We start from the raw sequence: 14,551 nt of genomic DNA, 5'->3' as shown, positions 1-14,551 counted from the left end.
GCCTAAAGTTGTAGTGGTCATTAGTACCAACAGTATAGAGAGTTTCAGTATAGAGGCATGGTCCTGATGGGTGAATATAAGGAGTTTAGGAAGGAAACAAAAAAGCAGAACCTCAAGGGTAGTAACCTTTGGATTGCTGCCTGAGCCACACATCAGTAAGGGTAAGAATAGGAAGAAATGGCAGCTAAATGTGTGGCTGGTATAGCAGGCATGGATTCAGATCCGTGGATCATTAGGGAAGATATGACCTGTACAAAAGTCTCTTGGATCGGCACATTGATGCAAGAAAAATAGAGGGTTCTGGGGTGTGAGAGTGGGAAGGGTTAGACTGATAGTTGGTATCAGTCAGTACAAAATAGTGAACCATAGGGCTTATACTGTGCTGGGCAGTTCTATGTTCTAAATTATATTGTCACCAAAATAATTCTTGTCTGTCAGTATTTACTGGTGTATAATAAATACAGAAAATTCTGAAAACACTCAGCAGGGTGGGAAGCATCTCTGAAAAGGGGAACAGAGATAATATTTAAGGCCTTACACGTGGACTAAAGTCTGATTATTTCTCTCTGCTGCTGGATCTCCTGAGTGTTTTAGAATGCTTTGCCATTATTTCAAATTTCCAGCAAGGCAGTTGTTTTGATTTTCATGATCTATTAGACCCATAAAGGCTTTAAAAGGGGAGGTAAAACACAGGATTCTGTTGACACTGTGGTTAAGTGAAGAAACACACAAATACTGGAGAAACCCAGCAGGTCAAACAGTGCCTTTATGTAGCAAAGGTGAAGATACATCACCAACGTTTCAGGCTTGAGCCCTTCATCAAGGTGTGGGGGAACACGAGAGATGTGTGAACAAAAGGGGGAATGGGGTGGTAAGGTTGGGAGATGATAGGTGAAGAGGTGGTGGGAGGGGGTAACACGACGGGAGGAGGAGTCTGGGCTAGGTGGAGAGAGAAAGAAAGTAGGATCTGGGATAACTAATTAAAGGGTGGGGGAAAAAAGCAAGCTGATTAGTGGAATGCAGTGAACTCAGTGTTCTCGTCCTGGGGTTGGAGGGTGCCCAGACAAAAAATGAGGTGTTGTTCCTCGATCTGCGGGTGGTCGGGGTGGGGTCATGTGAAAGGCCATGGATACACATGTGAGCTTGAGAGTGTGACTCAGAATTGAAATGGTTGTTTATGGGGAGATCGCTTTTGTTGCAAACAGAGAGGAGGTACTGGGTGAAGCGATCTCCTAAACTGGGACCTCCCCGTAGCCAACCATTTCAATTCTGAGTCACACATGTTCATAACAGTATACCTGCTTCTGATTTTGATCTGAAGTCACAAAAGTCTGTCAGCACCGTTGTTGAAGTAAAAACACAATGCTGGAGAAATTCAGCAGGTCAAATAGTGTCCTTCATATAGCAAAGATAAAGAATCATGCCTGACATTTCAGGCTTGAGCCCTTCATCGAGGTATGGAAAAATGTCAGCAGGAGTCCAAACAAAAAGGTAAGGGGGAATTGAAAGTAGAACACATGATTTTCCATCTGGGCACTCTCCCACTAGATGTCATTAACATCAACTTCTCTGGTTTCTGCTAACCTACTCTCCTTTCCTCCTCCCTTCCCTTCCCCCTTCTTCTTTCCCTCAGCTCTCCACACCCTTCCCTCTCTATTCACCTAGTCATCCCACCTCCCCACTTCTTACAGTGCTCTCCCTTTTTTCTCCAACTATTGAGGAATTGTGGATGGAACTGAAAGTTGTCGAAGGTTACAAAACAGGATGCAGAGTGGCAGATAGGGTTCAATCCATACAAGTCTGAGATGAGGTATTTTGGAAGGACAAACCAGATGGTTGAGTACAGGGTTAATGGTCAGTTTCTTAAGAGTGTGGATGAACAGAGGGACCTTGAGGTTCCTCAAAGTCAATGCACAGGTTGATAGGATAGTTAAGAAGGCCTATTGGATGCTGGGCTTCATTAATAGGGGAATTGAGTTCAAGAGTAGAGAGGTCATGTTGCTACTCTCCAAATCTCTGGTGAAAACACACTTATTGTGTTCAGTTCTGGTCACCTCTTTACAGGAAGGATGTGGAAGCTATGGAGAGAGAGAGAGAGAGAGAGAGCAGAGATTTACCAGGATGTTACCTAGATTGGAAAATAAGTCTTATGAGGCAAGGTTAGCAGAGCTGGGACTTTTTCTTTGGAGTGTAGAAAGATGAGAGGAGACTTAATAGATGTCTATAAGATTATGAGAGGCATAGACAGGGTGGACAGCCAGTGCCTGTTTCCTAGGACAGGAATAGCAAACATCATAGGACATATGCACAAAGTGAAGGGAGGGAAATTTAAGGAGACATCAGAGGTAAGGTTTTTATCAAGGCAGAGAGTTGTAGGTGCCTGGAATGCCTTGTCAGGGATGGCAGTGGAGACTGAAACATTAAGGGCAGTTAAGAGGCTCTTAGCCAGGCACATGGATGGAGGAAAAGTGGAGGGTTTGGGATAGGGAGAGTTTAGTACTTTTTTTTTAGGACCTGTATTGGCTGTCGTGTTCTATGTTCAATGACCTCCTGCCTTTGGGACCATGCTCCTCTCTCCACTTCTCTTCCTTTACCTTTTTGTTTGGACACCTGCTGATATTTTTCCACACCTTTATGAAGTCCGTTCTGTATCTTTATCTTTTCTATGTTAAAGACACTGTTTAACCTGCTGAGTTTCTCCGGAATTGTGTTTATACTCTGATTTTGATCTTTTTTTTGATATATAATTGACATGCAGAGAGAAATTAAAAATTAAATTAAGGAATATTTATCTTTTCAAGCATTCCTTAATTAAGACACACAAATTTCAGATATCTTTTTACATCAACTTGTTCATCTGTACTTTTCTTTAAGGCCTCTTCAAATCGTCTTGCTTTGTCCTTCAGTGAACGATTCTGAAATGTTAATGTGTCAACTTGATCCTTGAATACAGAAACAAAAATTTAGTTTGATAAATTGTGAAAACTATCTGTTGTAAAATAGTTATCAGGGAAATAATAATTTCCAATTCTGGAGTGCACCTTCCCGATACTGATCATTCCAGTCAATGACAACCCTGATATTTAAGTTACCTTTCATTTTGTAAATTGTATCGTGAGGAAAAAGGAATGCAGTAAAACCCCAGGTACCTGGCACCTATGGGGATTGGTAGATGCCAGAGAATTGAATTTTCTGGTTGTTTGAGATTGCACGTTGTACAATTGGTGAACTAATGGTGAGGTACGCCAAATAAATTTTTTTGTATTTTTTACCTATTTCCGTGATTATTTTGAAAGAAAGAGATAGATAAACAAAAGGGCTTATCAATAACATTTTCCTCTTATTTATGAGATGCATTGCCTCTCCTCTTTTAGGTGTGATTTCATATGTTAAATCACATTAGAAGGAGAAATTGCAGAAGTCACAGACATACAATTAAGGGATTGCATGGAGCACGGGTTTGTTATCACACATAAAGTGGGCTGTGAGAAATGTTTGTCGTGAGGCGGAACAGAGATATCTTGGGGTCCAGGTTCACAGATCCCTCAAGGTTTCCATGCAGGTTGATAGTATGGTTAAGAAGGTATATGGTGTGTTGGCCTTCATTAGTTGGGTGATTGGGTTCAAAAGGTAATTTTGCAACTTTATAAAACTCAGGTTAGAACACATTTGGAGTATTGTGGTCAGTTCTGATTGCCTCATTACCGGAAGGATGTGGCTGTCTTAGGGAGTGTGTGGAGGAGGTTAACCAGGCTGTTGCTTGGATTGGAGAAAATGTCTTATGAAGCAAAGCTGTCAGAGCTAAGGCTTTTCTCTTTGGAGTGATTAAGGATGAGAGGCTTTTTTCTTTCTCCTATAGAGAGTGGTTGGTATATGAAATGCATTGCCATGGGCATTGGTCAAGTGGGGTATAATGGGGATATTAATTTATTTATTTTTGTTCACAACACAGTAGAAACTCATTCCAGCCATTTAAACCTATGCCACCCAATTACATCCAAATTATCCTACAACCCCGTACGCTTTAGAGAGTAGGAGAAAACTGGAGCATCAGGGGAAAACCCAAGCAGATGCAGGGGAAACATACAAACTCCTTACAGACAGTGCCAGATTAGAATCTGGGCCGCTGGTGCTGTGATAGAGTCCCACTAACGTGCTTTTCCAAAAGGCTCTTAGATGCACGCATAGATAGAAGAAACATAGATGAATATGGGTGTGAGGTATGGAAAAATTAGATTGCTGTGGTGTTGGTTTAGATAGGTCAGCACAACACTGGGGATTAAAGGCCTTGTTCTATGCTTATCATTGAAGATAAATAATTTCTTTCTGATAGTTTCTTCTCAGGTAGCCACATACACTGACGAGAAAATATCTCACTTTTTCATCTTTGACATGTTAATACCAGAAATAAATACATTTTGTATTCTTCCATTCTAGATGGCAGCAGCAAGATAGGGAATTCACTTCCCGGGTAATTATGCATTTAAGCATGCATTTGGCAAATATATAATAAAGGAGTATGCAGTTTTTGTCCATTTCTTTAAGTACGGATATACTTGTATTCAAGGCAGTCCAAAAGAGCTTCACGTGGCTAATTGATGGGATAAATTGATCGTCCTACCCTGAGCAGCTAAATATGTTAGATTTATATTCTTTAGAGTTTAGAAGAATGAGTTGAAACACACAAGATTCTTAGGAAGCATGGCAAGGTAGGTCCCAAGAAATTTCTGCTAGTAGAAGTCTTGAACAGGGACAAGTTACAAGGGTTGGGGAAGTTATTTAAGACTGGGTTGATGATTCCCTAGAATTTCCCACACTAGAGAGTGTGGAGGCATTTAAAGACGAGGTAGCTGCACTTCTGAAAGATCAGGGAATTGAAGGACATGGGGAATTCACACAGAGAAGGAACAACGCACAAAATGCTAGAGGAACTCAGGGTTCAGGCAGCATCCAAGGAAGGCAATAGGTAATAAATGTTCCAGGCTATCAATTGCCTTCTATGGATGCTGCCTGACCTGCTGAGTTCCTACAACATTTTATGTGTTATTTCAGTTTTCTACCATCGGACCCACAGAGAGCTGGAAACAGAGACACAGTGCTCCCTCAAAGGGTCCCTCTGCCCAGTCCTATTGCTGATGGTTCAGTATAGGCTTTAAATGGCCTGCTAAAGAAATCGAGGATATTTTATTTATAATCCTGTGAGTGTGGGATGAGGCCTAAGATGGCTGTGCCTGTGTTCGGCAATGGCCATGAATGATTATAGTCTTCCAGTGAGTAGAGGACCGCCGTAGGGCACCAGTAATGGGAAGAATGCTCCTCCCCGGTAGAGGAGAGACCCTAAGGACAGTGGTCACAGTGGCAGATCAGCAAGGGACTTTGCAGCTGCAGGACATACACAACTTGCGAACAAGGGGCCCACACAGGCTGATGGAGACGGGCTCATGAAAACCAGGTATTGGAATTGGGATGCCGAGGGTAAGGACGGTTTCCAAAGGGCACTGAGTGCTTTCCCATTGTGTCAAAGGTTTGGATATGGGTTCGAGTTTGGACCTTGTGCAGCTGCAGAGGCTGGAGGAGCGCTGGAGGCAAATGCACAGACACTCAGTGACTCTGAGAGGACACTCTTTTGCTTCTTATTCTCTGCCTGTAAGAGGTGGCAGGCAATGCTAATGGCAAATCTTTGTCTGCCTAAAGGCAATTTCATGTAATATTACATTTTTGTTTTATTAGATGACAATAAATAGAATCTGATTTTATCTGATCTGCAATCTCTCTCTTTTACATGTTCACTTAGAGATTGATTTGAGATCAGGAGATCAGCCATATTCATAATAAAAAGTGAGCAAGCTTGAGGGGTCAGGTGGCCTGGTCCTATATTTTTATGTACGTCATTTTTTCCTGGGCTTTCTGAAGAAAAACACTTAAGTTAAGAATGATATTTGTCATAAAGAAAAAAACAACAACTCTTATCATGAAACTTTGACAAAGTTTGGCCCTAATTGGATTTTGCCTTAACTCTATGCCGCCAAAAGCTACTGACCTGAAGAGAAAGTCTTAGTTTTTCAAATTCTTCTTCTAAAGTTATTCTCTCAAGTTCATGGATGTTTTTTAGTTCTGAAAAAGAAAATGTTGCACAAAATTTCATGGCTCTTTGAAGGTGGATTCTCATGTAGATAGGGTGATGAAGAAGGCTTTTGGTATGCTGGCCTTTATAAATCATAGCATAGAATATAGGACCTGGAAGGTGATGTTGTGACTGTTCAAGGCATTGGTGAGGCCAAGTTTGGAGTATTGTGTGCAGTTCTGGTCTCCAAATTATAGAAAGGATATCAATAAGGTAGAGAGGGTTCAGAGAAGATTTACTAAAATGTTGCCTGGATTGCAGTATCTAGAATACGGAGCAAGTTTGAGTGGACTGGGTCTTAATTCATTGGAGTGTAGAAGGTTGAGAGGGGATTTGATAGAAGTATATACAATTATGAGGGGAATAGATTGAGTAGATGTGAATAGGTTCTTCCCCTTGAGGGTAGGTGAGATTGGAACGAGGGGACATAAATTAAGGGTTAGGGGGCAAAAGTTTAGAAGTAACATAAGAGGAAGCTTCTTCACTCAGAGAGTGGTGACTGAGTGGAATGACCTTCTGGAAGAGGTAGTTGCAGCAGGGTCAATGTTGTCATTTAAGAGGAGATTGGATGAATATGTGGATATGAGGGGGTTAGAGGGTTATGGGCAGGGAACAGGTAGGTGGTACTAGTGGAGTTCACTTAGATTGGTGCAGACTGGAAGGGCCAATATGGCCTGTTTTCGTACTGTAATTGTTATATGGTTATATGTTGAAAAGGTTAAATCCCCTAGAAGCATGGGTGAAAGACAACATGCACATGGAAACTAGTTTGACCAAATTTGTGATTACATATCTTTCAGCAGTTGAGAGTATTTTTCAATCTTCTGTATTTTAATAATAACAAGTTCATTTGGTAAATCTTCTTCAAACCACTTGATTTAAGTGTTATTTTCTGCCATTTTACTTTTCTGTCATTTTCTGCTCTTTCCTGAATATGCAAATAACTTTCTGAGGATTGTGAGCACTGGTCCAAAACTATTTTTCTACTGCTGGTGCACAATTAAAATGACCTCAGTGGTCAGTTGGAACAGATACCACAATAGCATCATTACCATTTCCTTTTAGTACCAGTGAGAGGCAACTTTCATGGGAGATCAGATTTCCAATGATGCCAAATGCTCTGTCAGCATGCTGCTTTCATTTAGGAAATTGACTTTTTTTTCCTGGCTACCAGCTGTTCATGCTGAAAAAAAGAGGGAACTCGGGATTAATTTACCTTTTTAAGCAAACTGGTTTGTAGCAGCCACCTTCCTACCATCTCTCCACACCACCAATTTGATCTTCAAACAGGACATAAAATGGATGGACAGCTTTCTAACCAAAGATAGGAGTGAGCATCTTAAATAAAATGTAAATCAAAATTTATTGAGCCTGCAAGTTATGCATTTCATTGGACAGAGGATATCATACGTGTTGGGGAACTTAGCTTAAAACAAGATGCTGGGAGGGTTCTGTAGGTCAAACACCCTCTGTGGAGAGAGTAAGTTTTTTTTTCCATTTATTTACTTGGTAGTATCTGAACATTGTTGGCAAGAACAGAATTTATTACACTTCTACAATTGCCTTTGAGATGTCGGTGGTAAGCTACTTCTGAAACTAATGTAATTTTTCTGGTGGAAGATTCCTACAATTATTTCTAGAACTCAGATCCAGTACCATTGAAGGAAAGGTGATTTATTTCCAAATTAGGATTGCTGGCAACTTGCAAGGGGAATATGAAGATGGTGGTGTTCCTTTGTTCCTGCTTCCCTTGTCCTTCTTGCCAATGGAAGTCATGGCTTTGGGAGATGCTGTCAGAATGACATGGGCAAGTTACTCCAGAGCATTTTGTAGATGGCACAAACCATTGTCACTTTTGGCTGATGGTGGAGGGAATAAATATTTAGAGTAATTTATGCTAGTTAAGTGAGCTGCTATGTCCCAGAAGGTGTCAAGCTTCCTGAATATCGTTAGAAATATGTTCATCCTGGCAAGTGGAAAATGTTTCATCACAGTCCTGATTTGTCTAAGAGATGGTAGTGTGACAGAGAATATAGATATATTTTTGGGAAAGGTTTGTTAGAGTAGGTCACATACAAACACTTCAAAACACATCGTATTTGAAATACTGGAACTCTGCTCATGCTAGACATATTGGCCCCATAGCCTTTGCAAGAGCTTTGGAGAGTACCCAAGACACTTCACTAATGGATTGTTGTTTACAAGAAGGCAACAGATGAAAGATCTTGTGGGAACTGCAGATTGGAGCTGTTCTAAGAGGGCCATGTGATTTGGCAAGCAGAAAGACTCAAACAGGCTATCTCTCTCAGAGAGAGAGAGAGAGAGAGCGAGAGATCACCTACAGTGTGACAGTCAGCAACAGCAGCTGGGACTGGAACAGGACAAGCTAGCAAGCTTGTGGAAAACACCATTTGGAAGACAGGTTGTGAGTTCTTAGTTCAGCCTGGTCAAAGTCCTTGTGGGTCATGCAAGAGGAGAGGACTGGCTGTCTAATGTTTCACTTGGAATAAGAGAAACAAAAAGGAACTCTGTGGTGATCTGAAAGAAAGAGGTTATCATCTGGAGAACCCTGAGGGGGCATGTTTTGTCAGCAAGACACTGAAGTGGCTGATGGAAATAAAGGCACAACAAATCTCTCTCTGAAAACCGACAAGAACCTTCCTGAGCGATAACCATTTACCTTTCAAGCACCAAAGCCTGGTGAACTTTGTGAATGTTAAATTCTGTGCATAGTATAAGAATTGCCTGCAACCAATGAACTTGGAAGAATGAGAAGTGAGATTGGACTGTGAATCAAAGAACTTTTCTGAACTTACACACACATGTGCTGAGAATTAGAAGGGGGTTAAGTCAGGTTAGTTAAGTCAATCGTGATAAGTTAAAGCGTGATTCTGTTTTCATGTTTAAAGATAATTAAAAGCAACTTTTGTTTCAGTAACCATTTGTCTTGGTGAACATCTATTGCTGCTGGGTTTTGGGGTCCTCTGGGCTCGTAACAGTAGAAATACCTGCAGGTGAAGGTGAGTCAGTTGCTGACCAGTAAACAGTCTCTGACTTGCTCTTGTAACCCCACAGATTTTATGGTGGTCATTAAGTTTATGATCCATGGTGACCCCAGGAAGTGGCTAGCAGGCAAATCATTGATAGTAATGTAATTGAACATGAGGATTGTTGGAGGTGGTTATTTTCTGGCATTAGTATGGTGTGAAATGCTATCTGCACTTAATCTGTTTGTGTCTGGATATTGTTCAGGTCACATTACATATAGTTGCAGACCTGCTTAATTTGTAGAAGAGTTAGTTCTGAATATAACTGGATATTGTGCAATGATCAGCAAACACCTGCATTTGGAACTTACGATAAAAGGAACCTCATTGATGAAGTTATTGTACCAAGTTGATGACATTTTATGAAAACTAAGAAAAATGAGAAATCAAGTTTTCAGAAGGAGCAGGTGGAGAGAACAATGAGGGTCTGTGATACAGTGGAGATCAAGAGCAAGTGATGCCAGTGAATGTCGAGCAGCTGCAGTAAACCTAAAGAACCTGCCGCTCTGGTGGCCACTCTGAAAGCTTCGGGGACAGGAAAGGAGGAATGAGGTGGGCTCCACCAGGCTTCCTAACACCCACTGGCACCTCTGACTTGGCTCTGTGGTGGACATGGAAGATCTCTTGTTTGGTGCCGCTTTCATTCCTGATTAGCAAACTGCTGACTAATGAAAATAATTGCAACTCATCAACCAAATTAAGATGAGGGCCATTCATGAACCTAGCCCAGGCTTCTTGCTCAGAGTACGGGTAACTCAGTCCACCCACCGTCTACAAGATCTGTTCTACATTTAAAAATCTCCCCATAAGAAACAAAAGCAACTCCCCTTTCTGACTGATCCTGATACCCGTATAAGAAAATACAACTGTCATTTCCCAATTTTTAAAGTCTTGGTGGATTATCCAATAACATTCCAGAATTATTTAAAATTATTGTTTCTCCAGATTTAAATGGTTAATGCCTGATAGTACTTCAAATTAGTGTAGGTACTTCTTGATATTAATCTTTTAACTATTCTCAATTTTTCATTAAAATATACCTCAGCTCAAAAAGTCCCATCTTGTATTGGCCTACGTTTCACAAACCACAATATTTTTGGTGGATTGCTACATTTAAAATCAGTTTGCTATTATCAGGCAGTTGCTGATCTTCTACAATCAGCCTCAATTTTCTTGGACACAATGCCCCAGGTGGAAACTGTAATGTCTTCCAATCAAATGGTCTGCAGAAGAACAACTGCTGGGAAATGAAATGAAGAAGATTCTATATAATAATCAAAAATTACTTTTAAGTGGTCCATAAACCCCCTGAACCATTCAATAAATTCACAATAAGAATAAATATGAACGATCTACATAGTACTCAATCAAGGGAATGCACCAGAATAAAATCAACAGGGTTATAATCAAGTTATATAAAATATACTTGCAGAATATGAATAGCTGTGCATTCCTTTAGTAATTGCTTACTGTAGATTTTTCAGTTTTTCTTGAATTACTTTACGTCAGTACATTTTGCAAAATATCACGGTACTTTTCTTATATCATTCTTAAGTATTACCTTCAAGTGTCTTTTCATGTTCATCTTGAAGAATAGTTATTGCAACAGAGTGATTGTTGTCCAGCTCTGTGATTGTACTGGTGTGGATAGCTGCCATGTCTTCTATCTGATAAAATACAGGAACATTTGGTGACCACCGCGAACAATTCTTCCCTCAGTACAATCTTGTGTTTGTAAAACTTTCTAAACTAGTTTGCAACAGCTGTTCATATTGATGACAACATACTAAAAATTTCTATAAAATCTGCTATACATCTGAACTTCCCAGAATAATTGGAAATATTCTATTGTACTAACACAGTCATGAAAAACATCAGAATAGCAACTCTGTTAAATGTCATGGTTTTGATAATAAAAAAATATCAAAATCTATTCTGTTAGGACAATAGAGTATAGTTAGCACCTTTCTTTCAATATAGCACTTACTAATGATACCAAAATCCCACTTCTTCTACAAGGGTCTAAATAAAGGTGACAAGCCACTGCACTGAAATAAGTGCTACTGAATGGCAAAGTCAAACTGGGAGACAGCAAGAAACTTGTCAAATGCTTAAATTTGATAGTATTCCAATGTACCTGCAGCTAGGGCTAAAACAGATTTTGGGATCAAATATAGTGATATTATTGATCAGTGCTCTTATTTTTCAAGATGTTTTGTATGGCAGGGAAGTGTTGCTCTCTATATCTCAATAAGAACAAGAAAAATAAAGCTACTTCACAATTAGACTGTCTTACAGTGAACAATGTAAGTATTTTTCTTTGTGGGTTCGAATTAATTTTTCAAGAGTATCCACATACCAACTTGAGTATAATTGATGATAAAGTATGACTTGCTAAAACAAAAAAATCCGTATTGTTCTTCATCTCCTATCTTTTCACTGGAACAATACATCTGCTCCACCTTCAAAGGAATGGCTTTTAATATAATAATTTTATGTTCTTATAATAACAATCAATGAAGACCACAGAGTCAAACTGTAGTTAAAACATGGACCCATTTTCAGATAAATTAAGTAAGCTTACATGGAAATTTTAACAGGTATTGATAAAGGGAAAATGGACAATCAATTAAGATTGGATTGCAGCCAGCTTTTTTTTTTACCTCAGTGAAAGCATGGTGCATTAAGCCATGTTGCTTATTTGTACTTTTAAAGGCAACAAGCATGAAAGTAGACAACGTCTCTAATCAGATGCTTGTGCAAGTAGTTCCTCGGGTGTGATTTTGCCAAGATATGTGAGGCAGGAAGCGATTAACTAATTGAAGTAAAATGGATGATGACCATGGGGTAGATGGGAGATTCTATTGTTCTTGGAGAGAGAGGAAAGTTAATTCGAGGCTCAGTAAAAAGCAACTTGTTAGCCTTGTGGTGATATGCTATTACACCACTGGGTCACCAGGGGCCACCACCTGACAACCTTGTATATAAAGCCGATCGGAGCTCATGCTCCTCCATTCTGACCTAGACTTGCACAGAGGCAAGACCTAGCTGTATATATTAATCTATTAAAACTAGCATTTAACTTGCACTGTCTCTTGTGGTTGATGTTAGTCACCATCAATCCTTGCCATTGAAATGCAATGAAAAAGATTGAGAAACTTCTAATCTTGCATGATCCAATCTGCAACTCAGTCCTGCTATACCAAATGGCTCCAGCCCCATACAAGGTCATGCAGAAAAATACTCTAGGAGCTGCAGTGCCCTCTCTTGGTCTTGCCACTCCCTTCACTTGACTCTTCAACCACATTCTGGCACAATTATCCATTAAAGTGTGAATGAAGATGTTGATACAGACCCGTTCCTTGTGCTGAGAATGTATTTTTTTGAGGTACTCTGCATGTTCCTCTCTGAGGTGCTCTTTCTCAGTAGTATAATGAGCCCTCAACCTCTCTTCGAGGTCCCTGATCTCTGCTTGCTGTTGCAGTTGGAGCTTCTGTACCTCGACCTCAAACCTTCTTTCCAGCTCTTCCTTCTCCTTTTGTAGCTTTTCACATCGTATGGTATTAAGGGCTGAAACAAATATGTTGAAACCACTAAGGATCACCAGGGCACTGTAACCATACAAAATGGCAGGAAAGTATACCAAAGACCACCTCTGGGTACAGCAGCAGTCTAAAAGATTTAAAAAACTGAACACAGCAATTAGTGCAATAAACAAGTTGATATAATTTCCATTTGTGACTTACATCTGGAACATATATTTTAATGTACCTGACATTAATGTTATGATGGCTGCAGATTTGTTACATGTGATATTCATTGCAAGTGGCAATAAAGCTCAAGATCTGAGAGCATCACTAAAGAATAATCAGTACAATGGGTACAAGAAAGTGTTTTTTTAAATATTTGTACAGGCTACAGACATCAATAGGCTTCAATATATTCTATAATAACCATTCAATCTACAGCCATTCATTGCTGGATGTGAACACCAACTGAGACCATATCAGATAATGGCACCAACAAAAGAAAGATAACTTTGTGGATTTATTTTAACTGTCCTAATCAATAATATGTTCAAACAGTAGTTGCTGTCTTTACTTCCTGTTAATTATAATTGGAAGTCATGGAAATGCACTGCAAGATAGCATCATATAGTCTCGAACCATAGTCCAATGGAATTGCTCTGTTCAGCCCTGCAACTACTGCAAGAAGGGGCAAAATTCGTTTTATAAATCCACAACGATAATGTGCAGAGTGAAAAATGAAAGTCAGCAGACACTCTGATTGTTGTAAAAACACACACAAAATTGCTGGAGGAACTCAGCCAGTCTTGCAAATGTCCATAAGAGGTAAAGAAAGATCACGACCTTTTGGGCCTGAGCCTTTCTTTTTTTAAATTTTATTTATTTAATATTTCACTGTGAACTAATACAATAATAATATTAAAATATACACAGTGACATTTTTCCCCCTTTTCCTACCACCCTCTCCACTCCTTATACTATAAGTAAAAGAATACATAAGAAAAAGAGGTTGTGTCATCTTAAATTTTATATTTAAGTATTTTTGTATTTGTCATTTATTATTTTAAGAGGTGGAGGTATAAAATTGGTGGCTTTTAATATACTCTATGTATGGTTTCCAAATTTGTTCAAATAAAGTACATTTGCCTCTTAGATTGTAGGTAATCTTTTCTAATGGAATACAGTTATTCATTTCTATGGACCATTGTTGTATTTTTAAGGTTGTTTCTGTTTTCCAAGTTGTCATTATGCATTTTTTTGCTGCTGTGAGTGCAATCGTAATAAATCTTTTCTGAGTTTTGTCTAATTTTAAGCCTAATTCTTTATCTTTTATGTTGTTTAACAGGAAGATTTCTGGTTCTTTTAGTATCTTATTTTTTGTAATTTTATTTAGTATTAAGTTTAAACCTTCCCAAAAATTTTTTTTACTTTTCACATGTCCAAATTGTGGGTAACATTGTTCCAATTTCTTGTTTACAACGGAAATATCTGTCTGACATTGTTGGATTCCATTTTTTAACTTTTGTGGTGTCACGTATAATCTATGTAGCCAATTATATTGTATCATATGAAATTGGGTATTTATTGTGTTCTTCGGGGTTCCTGTGTATAGTTTCTCCCACGTTTCGTTCTTTATTCGTATATTTAAATCTTTTTTCCCAACCTTATTTGGGTTTGTATAGTGTTTCATTATTTTCCTTGTATTGCAATTTTATGGATATATTTGTAATACATTTTTTCACTATTGCTGTGTCTGTAATTAAGTATTCATAGCAGCTATCTTCAGGTAATCTTAAGCTTGTTCCCAGTTTTTCTTTTAAATATGTTTTTAACTGATAATATGAAAATATTGT

The 14,551-nt window shown here is 39.0% G+C and overlaps 2 protein-coding genes across 7 annotated transcripts in view; one reads left to right on the top strand and one right to left on the bottom strand.

The window, feature by feature from the left end:
* The window catches only part of LOC138739455 (microtubule-associated tumor suppressor candidate 2-like), a 382,132-nt gene that overhangs the window by 17,266 nt on the left and 350,315 nt on the right, over positions 1 to 14,551 (bottom strand). For all 4 annotated transcript variants that reach the window (XM_069891535.1, XM_069891537.1, XM_069891536.1 and 1 more), the window contains 4 exons: positions 12,527 to 12,741; positions 10,733 to 10,838; positions 6,041 to 6,114; positions 2,844 to 2,942 (listed from right to left, as the gene is read on the bottom strand). In XM_069891535.1, coding sequence (XP_069747636.1) covers positions 2,844 to 2,942; positions 6,041 to 6,114; positions 10,733 to 10,838; positions 12,527 to 12,741 — 494 coding nt within the window. The remainder of the gene's footprint in view (positions 1 to 2,843; positions 2,943 to 6,040; positions 6,115 to 10,732; positions 10,839 to 12,526; positions 12,742 to 14,551) is intronic.
* Positions 1 to 14,551, top strand: part of LOC138739457 (high affinity cationic amino acid transporter 1-like) — a 232,511-nt gene that overhangs the window by 127,452 nt on the left and 90,508 nt on the right. The window lies entirely within an intron of this gene.

The sequence above is a fragment of the Narcine bancroftii genome, chromosome 7 (assembly GCF_036971445.1).
Source record: "Narcine bancroftii isolate sNarBan1 chromosome 7, sNarBan1.hap1, whole genome shotgun sequence".
NCBI classification, from domain to species: domain Eukaryota; kingdom Metazoa; phylum Chordata; class Chondrichthyes; order Torpediniformes; family Narcinidae; genus Narcine; species Narcine bancroftii.
This window is presented reverse-complemented; position numbering and strand designations above follow the sequence as displayed.